General features: G+C 46.0%; 2 protein-coding genes across 3 annotated transcripts in view; both read left to right on the top strand.

Annotated features, from left to right (window-relative positions):
• The window catches only part of LOC126078111 (HLA class I histocompatibility antigen, A alpha chain-like), a 598109-nt gene that overhangs the window by 364713 nt on the left and 211360 nt on the right, over positions 1-22036 (top strand). The gene's annotated exons all lie outside the window — the stretch shown is intronic.
• On the top strand, positions 3741-7408 carry LOC126078167 (patr class I histocompatibility antigen, A-5 alpha chain-like). Of its 2 annotated transcripts, XM_049888345.1 has the most exons (8): positions 3741-3850; positions 4181-4450; positions 4737-5012; positions 5652-5832; positions 6048-6167; positions 6602-6634; positions 6780-6827; positions 6994-7408. In XM_049888345.1, exons 1-7 carry the CDS (start codon positions 3781-3783, stop codon positions 6784-6786), a joined length of 957 nt encoding a protein of 318 aa, XP_049744302.1. In that variant the 5' UTR covers positions 3741-3780; the 3' UTR covers positions 6787-6827; positions 6994-7408. The 2 variants fall into 2 exon arrangements, with proteins under 2 accessions (XP_049744302.1, XP_049744314.1); XM_049888357.1 differs by lacking the exon at positions 5652-5832.

Raw genomic sequence — 22036 nt, 5'->3', positions numbered from 1 at the left:
CCTGGATCCAAAGGATGTGATCTGTTCTCAGCTCTTCTTTCTTGATGGTAGTGAGGTTCCCTCTTTCTGTCTCTGGAATGGCTCATTTGAAGCTTAGCAAGATGGCAAAACTGACCAATCCATTCTATAGGGTTCCATGTACCTTACTTGCATGGTCCCACCCCCACAAAGGTGCCATGCACCTTATTTGCAAGATTTACAACCCCCTTGGTGGGCCACAATCACCTTATTTGCATAGTCTCTCTCACACAATCATTTTGTGGATGTTTCAAGATCCTGGTGAGAAAGGCCATATAAAAGTGACCCATAGACAGATTGTGTTTTATTACCATTCACTACAATTTACTTGTACTTCCATTTCCAATTGTAACCAAATAAAACACAAAAGGAAGAACCAGGCCATGCTAAGCAGATTACAAGATGGCCTCCAATAACCACCCTCCGATTACTGTATTTTTCTGCGCATTGTCTATTTGTTTTCCAACAGTGCCCCCACTCCCAAGATAGTTTCATAAGCCTGCTACACGTCTGTTTGCCAACTGCTCTCCCACCCTCCAGGTATTTTCCTATGAAAAACCAAAGCCGTTGCCAATGAGTCAATTCGGACTCATAGCAACGCCATAGGACAGAGTAGAACTGCCCCATAGAGTTTCCAAGAACTGCCTGGTGGATTCAAACTGCCGACCTTTGGTTAGCAGCTGAGCTCTTAACCACTGTGCCACCAGGGTTTCCTATAGTGTATTTATGAAAATACCTGGAGGAGGGGATGCCGCTGGCAAACATACATAGAACATTATCTTCATAAAAGTATGGGTTCACCTTCTTCCAGTTATTGAGACATTAATGTAGGTGCTGCTGTGAAGAGATTTGGCAGATGTAATTAAGGTCCAAATCAGTAAGCCTTAGACAGGGAGAGTATGCAATCAGGTGAGCCCTTAAAAGGCCTGGGCTCTTCCTGAACAAAGAGATTCAAAGTGTGAGAGGGGGTCAAAGTGAGGAGGTTTTGGACTGTGAGCTTAAAGATGGTGGGGGTCACATTGCAAGGAATGCTGGTGGCCACTAGGATTGGGAGGACTTCCTCGCTGACATCCACTAAGGAAATGAGAACCTCAGCACTACAACTGCAAGAAATGGATTTTTGCCAACAGCTCTGTATGAGCTTGGAGGCAGATCCCAGCTCCAGATGAGAGCATAAGTTTGTGAAACCCTGGTCTGAAGAATCCATTCACACCATATTTGGACAGCAGACCTACAGACCTGTGAACAAATAAATGGGTGGTGTTTTAAGCCCCTAAGTTTGTGGTATTTTGTTCTGTAGCAGTAGAAAACTAATACATAGGCTCAAGTCTGCCAGGGATAAGCACGTATCACTTTCTCCACTGAATGAAGTTATCAACCATCAGGCACACTAGTTGCATAAAATAAAACCTTTCCTAATTTTTGTTTTTCTATGTTTCATTTTGATTTTTATGTGATGCAAGTAATTTTTCTACAGTCATATTTGTCATTCATTCATTCATTAAAAAAAAATGCCTACTATGTGCAGGTACATCACGATAAAGATTGAAGTCATCAAGGATTTCCTTTTACTTGAATCCACAATCAACACCCATGGAAACAGCAGTCAAGAAATCAAATGATGCATTACTTTGGGCAGATCTGCTGCAAAAGACCTCTTTAAAGTGTTAAAAAGCAAAGATGTCACTTTGAGGACTAAGGTGCACCTCACCCAAGCCTTGGTGTTTTTCAATCGCCTTATATGCATGTGAAGGCTGGATAATGAAGAAGACAGACCAAAGAAAAATTGATGCCTTTGAGCTGTGGTGCTGGGAAAGAATACTGAATATACCATGGACTGGCAAAGAATGAACAAATGTGTCTTGAAACAAGTACAGCCAGAATGCTCCTTAGAAGTGGTATGATGAGACTTTGTCTTATATATATTAGAGAAACCCCGAGAGTTTGGCTCCTGGACACCCTTTTAGCTCAGTAATGAAGTCACTCTTGAGGTTCAAGCATAAGCCCAAGATTAGACAGGTCCATAAAATAAAGCAAGACTAAGGAACACATCAGCCCAGGGGCAAGGACTAGAAGGCAGAAGGGGGCAGGAAAGCTGGTCACAGGGAACCCAAGATTGAGAAGGTAGAGTGTTGAGATGTTCTGGGGTGGTTAATCAATTTCATAAAACAATATGTTCTAACTATTTAGTGAGAAGCTAGTTTGTTCTGTAAACCTACATCAAACGTTTGATTAAAAAAAAAGTGATGTAGGAAAAAAAAAGTGAGAGGTGGTTGAGACCAAGGGGAGAAGAGGGCCTGAGTGAGAGATGAGAGAGACAGAGAAAAGCCCTGGAGTAGTAGGAGGGGAGGAAAGAAGCAGAAGCAAAGAATTCTAAGCACTGGAATTCTCAAATTTAAGTATTGCCTTTTATAGATTTTTAATTAATATGTATACTTAAGGATCTAGCTGGGTATTCTTTGCATTGGATATTTAATATATTCTGTGGGGCTACCTAAAAATGAATTGCCCCCTCATGTTAACCAGGTTAAAGAAAATAACAGTACCAAGTGTCCCAATAAAATATGGACATCCCTTGTTGTTGTCTTGCACTGGCTCATGCCAAAGCCCATGTGTTGGAGTAGAACTGCTCCATGGGCTTTTCTTGGCTGAAATCTTAAGGGAAACAGACCAACAGCCTTTTTCTTCCCCAGTGTCCCTGAGAGGACTCCAATTGCCAAGCTTTTGGTTATATCCTTTAGAAGTTAACAATTCATAAACACAGTCAATGCGTGTGCACTGGTGAAGGCATTTTTGACTGTTGAACACTTGCAACTTTGAAGACGTTGAAGTTCCTACACTCTTCTGGTTAAATATGCAGTAATGAATTGTGCTTTCATGAGCTGCTTTGTATTGAAGATAGACGTGGGACTCAGACAAACTCAGAGATAGGAAATGAAGATAATTTTAATACACGCTAACCCAGGAGTCATAGATACATTGTTTGGGAAAGTCAAACTTCAGAACTTTGCGAGCCTGACTGCAGAGTCTTTCAGACACATTTGTACATGAATGGACAAAATCCCTTCTCTTACAGGTTAAATTCCTGTTGGGGTTATCAATATTGAGCTACCTACCTACTGCTGTTAATGAAAAAGAGACTTGTCTCTGTGGAAATATTTATCTGGTGTCTTCAGACACAGTCTATTCTAGGTTTAAAGAGGAGACCCCTGGTCTTTCTACCTTCATTCCTAAGGCGAGCTCAGTCTCTGGCATCAGATTCTTTGGGGGTGAATTTTATTCTAGAGAAGTCCAGGGGGGAGAAATAAGAGGTGGGAGGGAGGGAGTCCAGTTCAGGGAAAAGCATTCTAAGAAGGGGAGAGTAGGAAATGGATTGGCCCTAGCCCGGGGGTCTCTCCCCGGTGTCCTCTGACAGCCCAGGGTATGACTCAGGGAGCCAGTGTGAACAAAGAGTGGTCCGTACAGGAGGACAGGGGTCAGGACAAACTCCTAGTGCCCGGGCTTGGCTTTCAGGCCACGAGGGCAGTGTCTGGAGTGAGGAAGCCAAGCGCTGGAGATTCCCGGTCTCCCCGAGTTTCACTTCTCCTTTTCACAACCTGTGTCAGTTCCTTCTGTCTGGACAACATGAGGGGATGCCAGTTCTCACTCCCATTGTGTATCCGGTTTCTGCAGTAGCCAATCAGTGTCTCCTCCGTTCCCGGTTATAAGCTCCGCAAGGACCCATTGGAACTCAGTCTTTCCAGACTCCAGACTCCGTCGATCATGGTGATAGTTTCCCAGATCCTCCTCTTCTTGCTCTCTGGGCCCCTGGCCCTGACCCAGGCCCGAGCGGGTGAGTGCGGGGTCGGGAGGGAAACAGCCTCGGCGAAGGGAGGAGGAGGGGACCACGTGGTCGGGACGCAGGACCCTCGGGGAATCTGCCCCCTCCCAGACCCCCTCTCCCGTCCCCTCCCCTCCCTCTCCCGTCCCCTCCCCTCCCTCTCCCGTCCCCTCCCCTCCCTCTCCCCTCACTTTGTCCCGGCCCTGCTCCTCCCGCCGCCCCTTCTCCGCCCACAAACCCCTCACCCCTCACCCGTCACCCCCTCCCCGCCCCCATCGACCCCGGACCCGGGCCCGCTCGGGGAGGGAGGGGTCGGTGGTCTCAGCCGCTCCCCGCCCCCAGGCTCCCACTCCCTGAGGTATTTCGACACCGCTGTGTCCGGGCCCGGCCGCGGGGAGCCCCGCTTCATCTCCGTCGGCTACGTGGACGACACGGAGTTCGTGCGGTTCGACAGCGACGCCGCGAACCCAAGGATGGAGCCGCGGGTGCCGTGGATGGAGCGGGAGGGGCCGGAGTATTGGGACCGGGAGACACAGACCGTCAAGGGCAACGCACAGAACTTCCGAGTGAGCCTGCGGAACCTGCGCGGCTACTACAACCAGAGCGACGCCGGTGAGTGAGTAACGCCGGGCCGGGGTCGCAGGTCACGGGTCTCCTCGTCCCCACGGCCGCGTCGCCCTGAGTCTCCGGGCCCGAACCTCACTCCGATGCCGCGGGACCCTCCAGGTCCTTCGACCCGGCAACAGCAGCGGGGATTCGATTCAGTTTAGACCCAAAAAGAATTTGACCAATCGCCACCGGCCCGGGGTGTTGGGGGCGGTGCTGGCAGCGGCGTCGGTGCGGGCAGCGGGGGCGGGGCTGGCGGCGGGGGCGGTGCTGACGGCGGGGGCGGGGTCAGGGTCTCACACCTTCCAGAAGATACAGGGCTGTGAAGTGGGCCCCGACGGGCTCTTCCTCCGCGGGTACGCTCAGTATGCCTACGACGGCGCCGACTACATCACCCTGAGCCAGGACATGCGCTCCTGGACCGCGGCGGACACGACCGCTCAGATCACCCAGCGCAAGTGGGAGGCTGACAAGTATGCAGATCGGGTCAAGGCCTACTTGGAGGGTGCGTGTGTGAAGTGCCTTCGCAGATACCTGGAGAACGGGAAGGAGTCTCTGCAGCGTGCAGGTACGTGGACTTGTGGGGCGACTCCCAGGTCTCCCCTTGGCTTAGGCTGTTCCTCCAATAGGCCTCCCATAGGGATGGACACCTGAATACCTCCCCCCCATGCCGCCAAGGGCCTGAGAGAGGGAGGAGTCAGCCCATATTAGTAAAATCTGTACTAGAGAGTGACTCACCCAGAGACCATACATTTCTTTCAGGGAGAATTAAGGGATCCAGCCTCTCTAGGGATAGTGGGGGAAATGATTCCTGAAATAACTGGTCAGCAGTTTCTTTGACTCTGGCAGTGGCCTTGGTAACCCCCAGGGACTTGTTTTCAGCCCTTGTTCTCTGCTCCAAACCCGACTTCTTTGGAGGTCTGACTCCAGCTTTTTTGAGTTTCTTGGTCACCACCCAGGGCAGGGCCAGAAGCCCCTGTTCTCCTCAGACGTGGAACCTGTTATACTGGGCAGTCTCACCTAGATTCTAGAACTTTCCAAGGAATCAAGTATTCCAGACCCCTGAGTCCAAGCTAGTGTCCGAGTTTTACACTTCCTCATTCCACCCAAATGTTCTGTCCAATCTCAGCATGGTCACATGAGCCCTGCTCCCGTGGCCCATGGAACATAATGCAGAGTTTCTGAATTTTCTGACCTTTCTCCTCAGATCCCCCAAAGGCACATGTGACCAACCACCCCATCTCTGACCATGAGGTCATGCTGAGATGCTGGGCCCTGGGTTTCTCCCCGGCTGAGATCACACTGACCTGGCAGCGGGACGGGGAGGACCAGACCCAGGACACGGAGCTTGTGGAGACTAGGCCTGCGGGGGACGGGACCTTCCAAAAGTGGGTGGCCATCGTGGTGCCCTCTGGAGAGGAGCAGAGATATACGTGTCATGTGCAACATGAGGGGCTGCCTAAGCCCCTCATCTTGAGATGGGGTAAAAGGGGACGAGGATGGAGCCTTTTCTCAGGGAAAGGATGAGCCTTTCTGGAGACCTCCAGCAGGGTCAGGGCTGAGACTGGTGGGTGAGGGCCCTTCACCTTCTCTTCTCTTCCAGAGCCACCCCCTCAGTCCACCATCCCCGTCATGGGAATAGTTGCTGGCCTGGTGCTCTTTGGAGCACTGGTTGTTGGAGCTGTGGTGGCTGCAGTTGTGATCTTGAGGAAGAGAAGCTCAGGTAGAGATGGGGTGGGGTCTGAGTTTTCTTATTACACTTGAGGATTTCAATCCCCAGCTAGGAGTCTGCCCATGTTCTGCCTCGTTATTGGGAAGTATCATCTACACACACATGCTTACCCAGTCTGGGGCCCTCTGTAAACACGTAAATCACATGTGTAGATGAAGGTAAATTTTCACCTTAGATGTTTCTGGTGATGGGGACCTGATGCCCATAGTCACAGATTAGAGGGAAAACCCTTGCTGAGGACAGACCTCTAGGAGGGTGGGTGGTCCAGTCCCCACATATCTCCTTTCGTTTTAATTCCTTGTCCTGTCCTGAGTCTGAAATCACAGTTCTGGAAACTTGCCTGGGGTCCATGACTAGTGGGTTCCTCTAGGACCTCATGGTCCTGGCTCTTCCCTGGTCTCTCACAGGATGTTTTCTTCCCACAGGCGGAAAGGGAAGGAGCTCCACGCAGGCTGCAAGTAAGTGAGGGATGTGGGCTGATCCTGAGACCCTTGGAAGAGTGTAGATGGGATCCCGTGGGAGAGCCCCCCACCTCAAATTTCCTCCTTTAGTCTCATGTCCTCCTGTGGGCTCTGACCAGATAATGTTTTTGTTCTTTTCTAGACGGTGACAGTGCCCAGGGCTCTGATATGTCTCTCATGGCTTCTAAAGGTGAGACCCTGAGGGCCAGACATGGGGAACGGGTTGGGGCAGAGGGGACAAGACTTCATTATGGGGATACTTTGGAACTGGATATTTTGATCTTTGGTGGGCTGTTCAGAGTGTCAACACTTAGAGTGACTGACCTGAATTTGTTCATGATTCCTTTCTTCCTTAGCTTAAGACCACTGCCTTGTGTGGGACTGACTGACCGATGCAAGATTTGTTCACACCCGCTTTGTGATTTAGGACTTCTCTTACTGCAACTGTTGTTTGAATGTACCAGTGTTCCTGTCAGGATGTGGTGGGACTAACCCACCTCTGCCCACCTGGACACCGTCCCCACATTGACCTGTGTCCTGTCCCCTGGATCTGCATTTCCTGTTCCAGCAGAGACAGGGCCAGAATGTCTCCATCCCTGTCATAACTTCTCTTGCTCTGAGCTGCAAGTTGTCACTTACATATTGAAAACAAGAATCTGGGAATGATCTTTTTTTATTAAATTCTTGCCATGAAGTAGGGTTGATGGGTTAATTAAGGAGATAATGAGACTTAAAATCTCCAAGAGGAAATAAATGGAGACCTGAGAACCATCCAGAATCCTTTGTTTGCTTTGCTGAGTCTGTCATAGGCAGGGATGGAAGAAGGCTGTGGAGGAGCTGAACGTGAATGGGGCCTGTGTTCAGGACAGCCTGGGTTTTGACATGGTCACTCCTTGATCGGGTCATCTTCACTGCTGCGTTGTTCTTGTCTCCTCAGTAGGACCTGTGATCACAGGGACTCAGGCATTGCCCAGGCCCTGTCCTGTCTTCAGAGCTTGGGCGGTGTTATGGATTGAGCTATATCGCCCAAGACACATGTTGTAAATTCCAACCTCTATGTCTGTTGGTTATAATCCCATTTGGGAATGGATTGTCTTTGTTATGTTAATGAAAGATTAATGTAGGTTGTATTTTGAGTTCATCGTTTTTCAAACATAAAAGAGATTAAAGAAGCAAGGGAGAGAAGTAGAGATGGCAGAAGAGAGATGCCAAGCCACCTGAGCTTCACCCAGGAGTAGAAGCTCAAAGAGAGAAGGACCTTCCTCCAGAGCCCACAGGCAAAGCCTTCCCTTAGACCCGGCACCTTGATTTCAGACTTCTAGCCTTTTAAACTGGGAAAATAAATTTCTCTTTGTTAAAGCCATCCACTTGTGGTTTTTCTTTCATAGCAATGCTAGATAACTAAGACAGGCGGTGAGGGCTTCGTGTGCTGGATTAGGCCTGGCCTGACCCTCAGACCCCAAGGTTTGTGTTTTTATTTTTTGTGTCTTTGTTTTTGTAGAGGGTATGCCTGTTCTTGTTTTGTGCACGACTTCTGGTCTCCTTCTCCTCTGGGTATCCCCATCTGACAGCAGCAGAATTCGTTTTTCCTTTCAGTGTCCCCACAAGGCCCAGGGCAGCCTCTGCACACAGGAGTCTCCGTGGTATGGAGAAATGAGCTCTCAGATGTGTTCCGGTCTTTTCCTCATGGGGTTGTTTCCTGGATTATTCTTTCTACCTTTTCCCCAATATTTTTAAGGAATAAGTTCTGGAATTAGAAAGGAGGCATCCAACAGTTTTCTTGTTTTAGTTAAATTTCTGTTATGTTTCCATCTTCCACTTGCCTACCCTCTCTCCCTGCCCTTAGGTCTATAATCCTAGTGCCAACCAGTCCAACCTTGTGAGTTTATAAAGCAGAATCTAATTTAAGTTCACCATTGTTTGTAAAATAGCGTCCATAACCCCTAGGATCATTCTTGTCTGGTCTACAGAGGGAAATGAGACTGTGTGCTGGAGTGGACAGGAGGGAGAAGAGGGAGACAGGGAGCAGAGAGCAGCATATACAGGAAAGGAGAGTCAACGTTAGTCAGTGTGAGTGGACATGCTGCAGGTGCCACAAAACAGCATTTGTCCTGAGGCTACATTAGTGAAGACACCGTCTCTAGCATAGGAAGGTGCGCTACCCCACAGTGATCATTCTGCTGATAGTTGCTGAGTGCCAGATACACTGTATTTGCATCTGGGCAACAGGAGTGAACTAAAAACACAAAAAATTGGCAGCCTTGTGGAGCATGTGTTCTAGTGGGGAGAGACACTATAAGCATAGTCAATAAGACAGGTGTTCGTTTTAGAAAGTGGGAAGTGCAATGGGGAAGCTGAATGTGGGTGTGAGAGGAGAAGGCAGACGACTTTTGTAACTTAGGTGGTCGGAATGTATGTCATTGAGAAGTGGCCTTTGAGGAAAGACTTGAAGGACATGAGGGAATTATTCATGAGGATGTCTGGGGAAGTTCTTCCAGGCACGGGAATATCCAGTGCAAAGACACTAGGGCAGGAACGTGCCTGTGTTCTGGAAGCAGCGGGGACAGTAGGGCTGGAACGGAGAGTAACTGAGATGACATCAGAGGTATGGTCAGATCATGTTGGGCCTTCAGGATCTCAGGGTATTTTCCCCCTTAGAGTGAGGTGAAGAGTTACAAGACAATTTTGAGCAGATGAGAGATATGGTAGGTCTCCGTTTAAAAGGATCACCCTAGCTTCTGTGCTGAAAATAGAATCAAGAGGTGGAGGATGGACAAGGCAGTAGGAAAACACTAGGATATCCATGCAATTTTCTAGCTAGAGATGTTGGTGGTTTTGCCTGTGAGCAGTGAAAATAGTGGAAAGTGATTGGATTCTTGATATATTTTGAACTTGAACGTTGCAAGATTTGCTAATGGATTAAAATTGGGGTATGAGAGAAAAAGTGGAGTCAAGGAGGACACCAAATATTTTAGACTGTGCAAATAGAAAGAGGGAGCTGCCATCAGCAGAGGTGGAAAAGAGGAGGGGGTATCACAAGCATTCGGTTTAGGAAATGTTTCATTTGAGATGTTTATTAAAAATGCAAGTGAGGTTGTCTGTCTGGCAGTTGGATATATGAGTGATATTTAGGAAAAATGTCTGGGCTGAAGAAATGGATTTGGGAGGTGTTATGGTTTGAACCACATACCCCCCCCCGAAATGTGTGTGAACTTGTCTAGTCCATGAGTCCCAGTATTATGTGATTGTCTACCATTTTATCATCAGGTACAGTTTTCCTATGTGTTGCAAATCCTGACTCCTACGATGTTAATGAGGCAGGATTAGAGGTAGTTATTCAATGAGGCAGGACTCAGTCTACAAGATTAGATCGTGTTTTCAGCCAACCTCTTTTGAAATGTGAAAGAGAGAAGTGAGCAGAGAGACATGGGGACCTCATTCCACCAAGGAACAAGAGTCAGGAGAATAGCATGTCCTTTGTAACCAGGGTCCCGGCCCTGAGAAGATCCTCGATCAGGTGAGACTCACAACAAGGACTTTCCCCCAGAAGTGACACAGACAGAAAGACTCCTGGGATCTGGCACCCTGAATTCGGACTTTTATAGACTGTGAGAGAATAAATTTCTGTTTGTTAAAGCCATCCACATGCGGTATTTCTCTTATAGCAGCACTAGATGACTAGGACAGATATCTATCTGAAATGTAAATGACGTTTTCCAATTGGCAGTTGGATATATGAGTGATATTTAGGAGAAATATTTAGTAAAGTGTATATAAATTTTAAAAATAAATTTAAAAAAAAGCTTGTAAGTGGCCAACTAAGATACTCCACTGCTCTCACCCCATCTGGAGCAAGGGAGAATGAAGAAAATCAAGGACAGAAGGGAAAGATTAGCGGAAATGACTGATGGACCAAAAGTACTACAGTTTCCACCAGACTGAGTCCAGCACAACTAGATGGTGCTCAGCTATCACCACCAACTGCTCTGACAGGGATCACAATAGGGGGTCCTAGATAGAGCTGGAGAAATACGTAGAACAAAATTCTAACTCTCTCTCTCTCACACACACACACGCGCGCGCGCGCACACACACACACACCCAGAAAAAACAAAAACAAACAAAGTGGACTTACTGGTCTGACAGAGACTGAAGAAACCCTGAGAGTATGGTCCCTGGATACTCTTTTAGCTCAGTAATGAAGTCTGGTTCACCCTTCAGCCAAAGACCAGACAGGCCCAGAAAACAAAATGAGACTAAAGGGGCACACCAGCCCAGGGGCAAGGGCTACAAGGTAGGAGGGGAAATGAAAGCTGGTAATAGGGAACCCAAGTTTGAGCAGGGGAGAGTGTTGACATGTTGTGGGGTTGATAACCAATGTCTCAAAACAATATGTGTTCTAATTGTCTAATGAGAAGCTAGTTTGTTCTGTAAACCTCCATCTAAAGTACAATTAAAATAAAGAAGTCACTAAGACTGTGAGTCCCAAACTTTACTGTGCACAAGAATCACCTGGAAATGTTTTAAGGTTCTGATGGTCTGGAGATGAGCATGAAATTCTACATTTATAACACGATCTCTGTTGGTGCTGTTGCTGCTGGTCTTCAGATCACATTTTTTGTAGCAAGAGCATAGGCCAGGATTCCCACATGGCTATGCATTAGTCTCAGCTGTAGGGCTTGTTAAATAAGTGATTCCTGGACCGTGGAACCAACATTCTGAGGCTGTGTTTCCAGGGAGAGGACTATTTTGTAATAAGCCCTGCAAGCACTTCTGCTGCTCGGCCAGAATTGAAGCCACTGATGTCAGTGATTAGAGTAGTGATCATGGTGGTGAGGGGTCTTCAAACAACATTTAAAAGTTGTTTTTTAGATGAATGTAGTCCCTGTCAAGATTACAACAGCCTTCTTTGCAGAAATGGAAGAGTCAATCCTCCAATATCTATGGAAGGGCAAGCGACCTCAAATATCTAAAGCAATCTTGAAGAAGAAGAATCAAGTAGGAAAACTCACACTTTCTGATTTCAAAACGTACTATAAAGCTACAGTAATCAAAATAACCTGGTACTGGTGTAATAGCAGATATATAGACCAATGGAATAGAATTGAGTGAGCAGAGATAAATCCATACATCTATGGTCGTATGATTTTTGTCAAGGGTGCTAAATCCATTCATGGAGAAAGAAGAGTCTCTTCAATAAACAGAGCTGGGAAAATTGGATAACCACATACAGAAGAACGAATCAGGCTCTATGCCTAACACCATACATAAAATCCAATTCAAAATGGATTAAAGACTTAAGTGTGAAAATGAAAACCATAAAAGTTGTAGAAGACAGGTACACCTATGTTCATTGCAGCACTATTCACAATAGCAAAAAAATGGAAACAACCTGAGTGCCCATCAATGGATGAATGGATAAAGAAATTGTAATACATACATACAGTGGAAAACTATCCAGCCATGAAGAATAATGATGAGTACTCAAAACATAATGTGGAGAAGTCCGGAGGATATTGTGCTGAGTGAAATAAGTCACTCACAAAAGGACAAATATTGCATGATCTCACTTTTAAAAAGCCAAAAATAAGTATACTTGCAGAGTGTAATATTCATTGGTGGCTACCAGATGCTATTGATTGAATTGTGTTCCCCTAAAATGTGTGTCAATTTGGTTAGGCCGTGATTCCCAGTGTTGCGTGGTTGTCCATGGTTTTGTGATCTGATATGATTATCCTCTGTGTTGTAAATCCTATGATGTTAATGAGGCAGGATGAGAGGCGTTTATGTTAACAAGGCAGGACTCAATCTACAGGATTAGGTTGTCTCTTGAGTTAATCTCTTTTGAGATATAAAAGAAAGAAGCCAGCAGAGAGACAGTGGGACCTCCTACCATAAAGAAAGTAGTGCCAGGAGCAAACATGTCCTTTGGATGCAGGGTCCCTGTGCTGAGATGCTCCTAGACCAGGGGAAGATTGATGACAAGGAACTTCCCCCAGAATCTGCAGAAGGAAAATCCTTGCCTTGGAGCAAAAACCCTGAATTTGGACTTCTAGCCTTCTAGACTGTGAAAGAATAAATGTCTGTTTTTTAAATCCATCCACTTGTGGTATTTCTTTTGTAGTAGCACTTAGATAACTAAGACATCTGGAGTAGAGCATGAGGTTCTATACTTGTAACAAGGTTCATGCTGATGCTGCTGGTCTTCAGATTGCTCTTCTAGTAGCAAGAATGTAGACCAGGAATTCCCAACATGGATGTGTATCAGCCTCAAGAGTAGGTTTGTTAAGTAAGCAATTCCTGGGTCCTGTGCCCAATATGGAGTCCTGGTTGTGCGGTGGTTAAAATCTTGGCTGCTAACCAAAAGGTCTGCAATTCGATCCACCAGCTGCTCCTTGGAAACTCTTTGGGGCAGTTCCACTCTGCTCTATAGGGTAGAAATTGACTTGATGGCAATGAGTTTGTTTTATTTTCGTTTTGAGTTTCCACTATGGGGCCCTGGTGGCCCAGTAATTAAGAGCCGGGCTGCTAACCAAAAGGTTGGCAGTTCTAGGCCACCAGCCTCTCCTTGGAAACCCTATAGGACAGTTCTAGTCTGTCCTGTAGGGTCACTATGAGTTGGAATCTACTTGATGACAGTGGCTTTTTTTTTTTTAAAGGTTCCCAGTTTTCTGCAAGGTCCAGGAAAAGGTCTGCGTAGGTAGTAAAAAGCCCAATAAGCACTCCTGGTACACTAGCTGGGAATCAAACCTGGGTCTCCTGCTTGGAAGGTAAGAACTCTACCACTGAACAACCAATGCCTCTCTGAAGTCTTATAGACATGTGTTTTTTAACCTTAGTAAGAGAGAAAGATGAGTCCCTGGGAGGTGCAAATGGTTAAGCATTTGACTACTAGCTGAAAGGTTGGAGGTTTGAACCCACCCAGAGGAGCCTCAGAAGACAGGCCTGGAGATATGCTTCCAACAGATCACAGCCTTGGAAACTCTATGGACCAGTTCTACTCTGTACGCATGGGGTCGCCATGAGTGGGAATTGTCTCATGAGTGGGAATGGACGGCAACTAACACCACCACCACCACTACCCAGAATATGTAAAGAACTTTTACAATTCATCAATAGAAAGGTAATAAGATAAATAACCCAATTAGAAAAATGTGCAAAGAATTTGAATAAATATTTTCCTGAAGAAGATGCACATTTCTTCGAAGAAGACACACAATAAGCACGTGAAAAGTTGCTTAACATCCTTAGGCATTAGGGAAATGCAAATGAAAACCACAAGGAGAAAGGACTTCACTGATGGCTAAAGGAAAAAAGAAAATAAGAAGCCTGGGCAAAGAGGTGGAGAAATTGGATCCTCGTACATTTGTGGTGGGAATATAAAATGGTGCAACTGCTATAGAAAACAGTTTGGCGGTTCTACAAGATAAACAGAATTACCATATGACCCAGCAATGTCACTCCTAAGTACATACACTAAAGGATGGGAAACATACGTTCGCACAAAAACTTGAACAAAAAAGTTAATGAATGTTCAGAACGTGATTTTTCATAGGAACCAAAAAGTGAAAACAAAACGAAATGCCCGTCAACTGAAGAGTGGATAACAAAATATGGTACATCCATACAGTGGAATGTTACGTAAGAAGAAGAAAGTATTGGTACATGCTATAACATGGATAACATGGATGAACCTTGAAAACGTTATACTAAGTGAATGAAAGTCCCTATATAATAAGTGTCCAATTTGAAAATGACTCCATTTATATAAAACGCTCAGAATAGGCAGATCCATGCAGACAGAAAACAGCATGTGAAGTAAAGAAAGTAGATTAGTGTTTGCCAGGGGATGGGAGGAAGTGGGGAATTGGGAATGACTGCTAACAGATCCGAGTTTCTTTTTGGGGTGATAGAAATTTTCTGGAATTTGATAGGGGTGGTTGTTGCACAATGTTGGTGAATATACTAAAAATCCACTACACTGTACACATTAAAATGGTGAATTTTATGTTGCGTGAATGTCATGTCAGTTAAAAATCACAAAAAAACGTATATCGGCTATAGAAGACCTGACTAATACCCATAACCCATTGTATCTCTGTGTGCCTGCCTGCCTGTCCACCCACCTGGCCGCTTGCCTATATGTAACCCCACACCAAAAATCAAATACACAATTTTCTGAAGTACAACTAGTAGGTTTTAAATAATTACAAGTAATAGCCTATAAATTAAATCTCACTACATTTCAAAGATATTTCACACAGACAGCATTCTATAAGTTCAGTGCATTACATAAACATTGACATTAATGCCCTCACCAAATAATTCATAAAGAAATTTGTAGAAGGACATTCCCCCAAATTCAGAGTTTAAAAAACTGAAAATGACAGAACAGTTAATAGTTACAATGATGAAAATTGCTCACACAGGGTGTGTTTCCTCCCTTGCAGGCCTTGTACTCCTGGTTGTGGAGACAGGTGGACATCCTTTCTCCTCCTTGCTGCTCTCAGACCTTTTTCCCTCCCTCCTCCCTAATGTCCCCAACTGTGAATCTTCTGTCATTAGGTTATAGCCCCTCCTCCTGTCGTTGTAGCTCTCACCTATGGACCTTGAACCATTCCCCACATTTCTTGACTGTTGTAATATTTTTTATTGAGGTGCAAATATATACAACAAGACATACGCGGATCCAACAATTTCTACAGGTATAATTCAGTGATGTTGATTTCATTCTTCAAATTGTGAAACCATTCTCGCTATCCTTTTGCAAATTATTCCACCACGATCAACATGAACTCAGAGCCCCTAAGCAAAAACTCCCTCTCTTCCCCTCCCTCTGGGGAAGCCCACAAAAGCCATTAATTCTGACTCAAAGGACGGAGTAGATCTACCCCATGGGGCTTCCAAGGAGTGGATGATAGATTAGAACTGCTGATCTATTGGTTAGCAGGTGAGCTCTTAACCACTGTGCCACCAGGGCTCCACCACAGGGGAAGAGGGCATGAAAACGCAGGACAAGAGGGGAGGCTTATGTTCATCTTCAAGAAGTCCTCCTGTGGCACTAATAATTTTTGAATTCTATATACTATTTCATACATGTGAGATCATACAGTATTTGTCCTTTTTGTGACTGACTTAATGGACTCACCATTTTCCTTTATGGCTGAGTAATAGTCCATGGTATGTATATGCCACATTTTGTTTATTCATTCATCCGTTGATGGACATTTCCTTTGTTTCCACCTTTCGGCTCTTGTGACCCCCATGTTTCTTGACTCTTCTAGCTCCTGGCTCAGGGTCACTGGAACATCTCTATCTCTGCCCCTGTCCTCAGGCAACTAGAGGAGGCTAAAGATAAACACACAGACACGTGACTGCTCTCCATGACCCAGACCTCAGGGGTGCCCACACTGTTGCCCAGCGGTCACCTGTGCTTGCAGAATTCACTCAGTCTCCTCCCATCCTAGGTGAGTACTACACACCTCTCCTTCCCCATTCTATTTTGGTGAATGACTTCGCTTCCTACTTTACTGAGAACACTGAACACATCAGAAGACAACTTTTACAGATGGCAAGCACCATCTACTCATGTCCTTGCATTTGAACTGCAGGATGGACGTCCAGTCTGTCATCACTGGTCAGCTGTCCCTGCTCCCAGCAGAGCCCGTCCCTCTGCTGGTGCCCTAGATCTCATCCCTCCTCATCCACTTGGAGGCATCGATCCAGCAACTTTTCCCCATCTCTCTCCTTTATCGTCAACTTTTGGTCTGAACTGCATCACCGTGGCAGCCATGAGAATGCGCATCACAGAACCTTAGTTAGAGGGAACATGACTGACTGATGGCCCAGGTACTGCCTCCTGAAATCCGTTGCCATGTTTGTGCTGAGAACACAATTCCCACAGGCTTCTTCCAGGCAGTGATTGAGAACAGCAGTGAAACTAAGGCAGGACCAGTCCTCCATGGAAGGCTGACTTTGTTTGCCTTAAGTGCTTCCTGATACCCTTACTGAACTTTCCTTAGACCTCACCACATCTAGGACAATTCTAGCTACCATTCATTCCCTTTCTCCTTCACTTGGGTTCAGACTTGCAACATGGTCTGGTGACTCTTCCTGCCTTATCTAGTTCCCTCCCCATTTTTTCACAGATGTTTCCACTACTAAAATTCTTGTGCATTTAATTCTGTGTTGGTGTCTGCTCCTCAGAGGACCCTAACTATTACAAATGCTATCAGGAGTGGCCTGAGAAAAGATGGGGATTTGGCTCACCCACCACCTGGCAGGCCAAGAGGATGACATCCTGGCAGTAGGTGAGGCATGGAGGGTCCCTGGCACAAGGTGGCAGCTCAACTGATAAGGGTTTGACTGGTGGGGACTGGAGAAAAAGTCCTGGTGTGGAGGAAAGCTGTGGCAAGTGTGATGATAGAAGCCTTTGAAAAATAACAAGGGGGGGGGTGGGGGAGGGGGATATGCCCAGAAAGACAAGGAGTTGGCTGGTTAATATTAAGTTGTATCAATGCCCTTGGAGAAATAATGAGAATTTGAGGCTTGTTATTCCCCACGTGTGAGAGCCTCTGCAGTAGCTCATAGAGGTCTTTACCTCCTGTAGAGGAAGGGCAGGTAGAGTGAACGGCAGGATGACAACCTAACATTTAGAGTGTAGAACTCCAGGGATGTTTGAAAGCTCAGCCAAAGCAGGCCTGTTATGAGCATCAGGGCCTTGTGGGAAAACCTGAGATTCTGCAAATTGGAACACGGTTTTCCCAATGGATGCTCTCTGGATCCTCTGGGCTTGCAGAGTGAGCTCACTCTTCCGTAATAATCAGTAGCAAGTCCACCATGAAGAAGATGCTGCAGAAGTTTCATCCTTATAACGGAACAGGTGTGTCACAGAGAAGCTGACCGCTCCTCCTCCCTAGCTGCCCAGTCCAATGTTGTTGTTGTTGTTAGTTGCTGTTAAGTGGATTCTGACTCCTAGAGACCCCATGTGACAGAGTAGGACTGCCCCATAGTGTTTTCTAGGCTGTAATCTTTACAGAGCAGATCTCTAGGCCTTTCTCCCACATTGCCACTGGGTGGGTTCGAACCACTAACCTTTAGGGGTTAGCAGCTGAGCACTGAACCATTGTGCATCTGTACTTTTTACTGGTCCTTTTCTTCTGTAGCGTGAGACTCCTGCCTTGTCAGGGACTTAGTGATAAACAAGATTTGTTGACATCTCACTTTGTGACTTCAAGAACCCCTGACTTATCTTTCTGCAACCGGTGTCTGAATATGTCTGTGTTCCATCAGCATAATGTGAGGATGTGGGGAGACTAGCCCACCCCTGCCCAGTAGGACCCCCTCCCCACACTGACTTGTGTCCTTTCCCTGATCAATGTTCTTGTTCCATCCCAGGCAGGGCTAGAACCTCTCCATCCCTATCATAACTTTGTGTTACTCTGAGTTACAGGTTCTCACTTCCATATTGAAATTAGAATCTGGATATGAATTTTTTTCAACTTCTTGTTGAGAGGTGGGGTTGATGGGTTACTTAAAGGTGAACCCAAAACATTGAGGAATACTCAAAATTTGAAAGAGGAAATAAATGGAAGATCTGAGAACCTTCCAGAATTTGCATCTTCGCTATGCAGATTCTGTCACAAGTGGGGACAGGAGGATGCTGTGGAGGAGCTGAGTGTGGACCAGGCCTGTGCCCCACGTGTGTGCATACTCATTTGCATACACGCAGAATGTATCCTAAATTCTAAGCAATCATGAGACTGTTAGTATAAGGAGTCTGCTGCCCAATCGGATTGGGTCGTACACACAAAGACTCTTTACAAATTTTTTGCAATCAAAAGGTGTTATTATTATTTACATAAAGCAAACCAAAACCAATAGGAACATATTTGAAGTGAACCAGTCCCTTCCATCCCCACAAATACCCCATTTAGCATTGTAGGAGAGGAACCCACTTATGTCTAAAAGGGGGGCCCGTTTACTCGTCCCAAATTACCCATGTCCATTTTTGTGTGACTGGGTGGTCATACTGCGAATCAGGTGTTAGCAGCTGTGTATTTCTCTAAGCCAAGTGTGTCGCCATCTCAGGTCAGCTGCAGCATAACTGTGTTTGTCCTCTCTCTGTCTCTCTCTGCACTGCCTCTCTGTGGCTGTCCTTGGCCGGGTCTGGACCACTGTAACACGGTCAAACTCTCAACCAGCAGCTTTGGGGACAACCCTGAGCCAGTGCCAGGCTTAAGCTAGCATTAGGACAGCTCTTGATGGAAAACTGTTTACAGGCAACACCTGTACAGTGAAGGAGCACCGATGGTACAACTGTTAAACACTTGGCTGCTAACTGAAACGTTGGTGGTTAGCACCCCACTCAGGGCCTCTGTGGGAAAAAGACCTGACAATCTGCTTCTGTAAAGATTACAGCCTAGAAAACCTTATGGGGGCAGTTCTACTTTGTCACATGAGGTCGTTGTGAGTCGAAAATCGACTCAACAGCACCTACCAACAACAATCTGTGCAGTGCATGCCCAAACCTCTGAGGGCAACCTCTTGGCCCTTAGGGTTATTGTTCTCAGCACAGCCAGGGAGTTTACTTTGCCAAACGCAAGCCAGCTTGGCCGCCATCTGCTCAATAGGCCAGTTTTTCTACCGCTGCCCTGACTGCTGTCTCTGCCGTTGGATCCCTACTGGACCTTTGCTACCAGCTCTGCCCTGGGCCCCTTCTAGGCCTCTGCCACTGGCTTTGGCATTGTTTCTTCTCAGTCTTCAGTGTTATCAGCTCAGTGTTACAGCCCTTTACCCATATTATAACTCTTTTGAGGGGATGTCTAGGAGATTCTCAGCTAAGATACCCCAGGCCCAAAAGACACACTCTTCTCTAGACTCTTGTTAATCAGGAGGCCCCCCACAAACTTCCATGAGACTGCCTACTTCGATAGACAAACTGCTTGTTAATTTCAAGGTGTGGCTTTCCATAAGCCTACTGTGATGGTTAAGATTATTTGTCAACTTGGCTGGGCCATGATTCTTAGTGATTTGGCAGTCAGATAATGTGAGCACTTCCCTGTTGAGAGTTAATATGTGATCACCCCCATGATGGCATCTGCCGTGAGTAGCCAATCAGTTGAGGGGGAATTTTCTTGGCATCGTGGCCTGCATTGAGTGTGGGCATACATTCACACAGGGGCTCTGGGGCTCACTCTGGATCCTGAAGCTGGCTCCTGTTGGTCTGACCTCTGGTTCTTGGGACTTGAGCCAGCAGCTTACCTGTGGTCTTGCCTGCTGATATTGGGATTCAACGATCTTCACAGACTGTGAGCAGCAACCCTGCTCTCCTGCCTGCGATCTTGGGTTTACCAGCCCCTGTGGCTATGTGAATCAGGAGAAGCCTTTTTCCTGACCCACGGACTTGGGACTTTACAGCTTCTGCACCCTCATGAGCCATTTCCTTGATAGAAGTCTCTCTCTGTATATATAGAGAACCCAGCCTAAGACACCTACGCATCCAGCCAATCCTAGTGGCTGGATGTAAACCAACCAGTCCTATTGAATGGATTGTAAGCTGCTTGCTTATGCAGATAGAAGCAGCCAATACTTGCTAGCCACTTATGTGGTTAGCAAACAGACGATCACCGCAAGGCACAAAGAGAACAATCATTTGTCAAACTGTGGCCCACAAATCATTTTGAGAGGATTACAAACCCAGGGCCAGAAACGCCATTTAAAGAAACCTGTTGCACTGAAACATAGAAATAAAAGTGTTTAGATTAGAGAGTGTTAAGTGCTATGGGAAGATGACTCAAAGTGTGGGTATGTCGGGAGAGGGAAGATGGCTATTGTAACTCAGGTGGTCAGCATGAGCTTCATTGAGAAGATGACCTTTGAGGAAAGATTTGAAGAACATAAAGGAATTAGCCACGAAGATGTCTGAAATAATCTTTCCCCGGTCGGGGGTGGAGGGGAGGGACATCCAGTTCAGACACACCAGGGCAGGGCTGTGTCTGTGTTCTGGGAGCAGGGAGGAGGGCAGTGTAGCTGCAACAGAGCCATTGGAATGAGGTCAGAAGTGCTGCTAGATTGTGTAGGCCCTGAGGGTATAGGAAGGGCTCTGACTTTTACTGAGTGAGATGGGGAGTTACAGGACAGTTTTGAGCTAAAGAGAGATATGGTGTGACTCCTCTTTTGAAATGATCACTCTGGCTTCTGTGCTGAGAATAGAATCAAGAAGCAAGGGGTGAGCAAGGCAGGAGGAAATCCGAGAAACGTGCCGCATTCCAGCTAGAGATGTTGGTTGCTTTGCTTCGGTGTAAGCAATGGAAAGAGTGGGAAGTGGTTGGACTCTGTATATATTTTGAAGTTGGATGTTACATTTTTGTTGTTGTTGTTAGGTGCCGTCAAGTCGGTTCTGACTCATAGTGACCCTGTGCACAACAGAACAAAACACTGCCCAGTCCTGAGTCATCCTTATAATCTTTATGCTTGAGCTTATTGTTGCAGCCACTGTGTTAATCCACCTCATTGAGGGTCTTCCTCTTTCCTGCTGAACCTATACTTTGCCAAGGATGATGTCCTTCTTCAGAGACTGATCCCTCCTGACAACATGTGCAAAGTATGTAAGATGCAGTCTCACCATCCTTGCTTCTAAGGAGCATTCTTGTTGTACTACTTCTAAGACAGATTTGTTCGTTCTTTTGGCAGTCCATGGTATATTCAATATTCTTTGCCAATACCACAGTTCAAAGGCACCAGTTCTTCTTCAGTTTTCCTTATTCATTGTCCAGCTTTCATATGTATATTATGTGATTGAAAATATCATAGCTTGGGTCACGCGCACTTTAGTCTTCAAGGTGACATCTTTGCTCTTCAACACTTTAAAGAGGTCCTTTGCAGCAGATTTACCTAATGCAATACGTCTTTTGATTTCGTGACTATTGCTTCTATGGCTGTTGATTGTGGATCCAAGTAGAATGAAATCCTTGACAACTTTAATCTTTTCTCCATTCATAGTGATGTTACTCATTGGTCCAGATGTGAGGATTTTTGTTTTCTTTATGTTGAGGTGTAATCCGTACTGAAGGCTGTGCTCTTTGATCTTCATTAGTAAGTGCTTCAAGTCCTTTTCTCTTTCAGCAAGCAAGGTTGTGTCATCTGCATAACGCAGGTTGTTAATGAGTCTTCGTCCAATCCTGATGCCCCACTCTTCTTCATATAGTCCAGCTTCTCATATTATTTGTTTAGCATACAGACTGAATAGCTATGGTGAAAGAATACAACCCTGAGTTTAAGCCACTCAGTATCCCCTTGTTCTGTCCAAACAACTGCCTCTTGATCTCTGTAAAAGTTCCTCATGAGCACAATTAAGTGTTCTGGAATTCCCATTCTGCTGGATGTTACGGGATTTCC

The sequence above is a fragment of the Elephas maximus genome, chromosome 1 (genome assembly GCF_024166365.1).
Source record: "Elephas maximus indicus isolate mEleMax1 chromosome 1, mEleMax1 primary haplotype, whole genome shotgun sequence".
In the NCBI taxonomy this organism is placed as follows: domain Eukaryota; kingdom Metazoa; phylum Chordata; class Mammalia; order Proboscidea; family Elephantidae; genus Elephas; species Elephas maximus.
Note: the sequence above shows the minus strand (reverse complement) of the source record. Positions and strands in the feature narration are given on the sequence as shown.

Excerpts from the sequence above, each read along its gene's own strand:
- LOC126078167 (XM_049888345.1), top strand. The coding sequence starts at position 3,781 with ATGGTGATAGTTTCCCAGATCCTCCTCTTCTTGCTCTCTGGGCCCCTG. Across the intron at positions 4,451-4,736 it reads CTACAACCAGAGCGACGCCG|GGTCTCACACCTTCCAGAAG; the intron begins GTGAGTGAGTAA and ends GGGCGGGGTCAG. Across the intron at positions 5,833-6,047 it reads GGGGACGGGACCTTCCAAAA|AGCCACCCCCTCAGTCCACC; the intron begins GTGGGTGGCCAT and ends CTTCTCTTCCAG.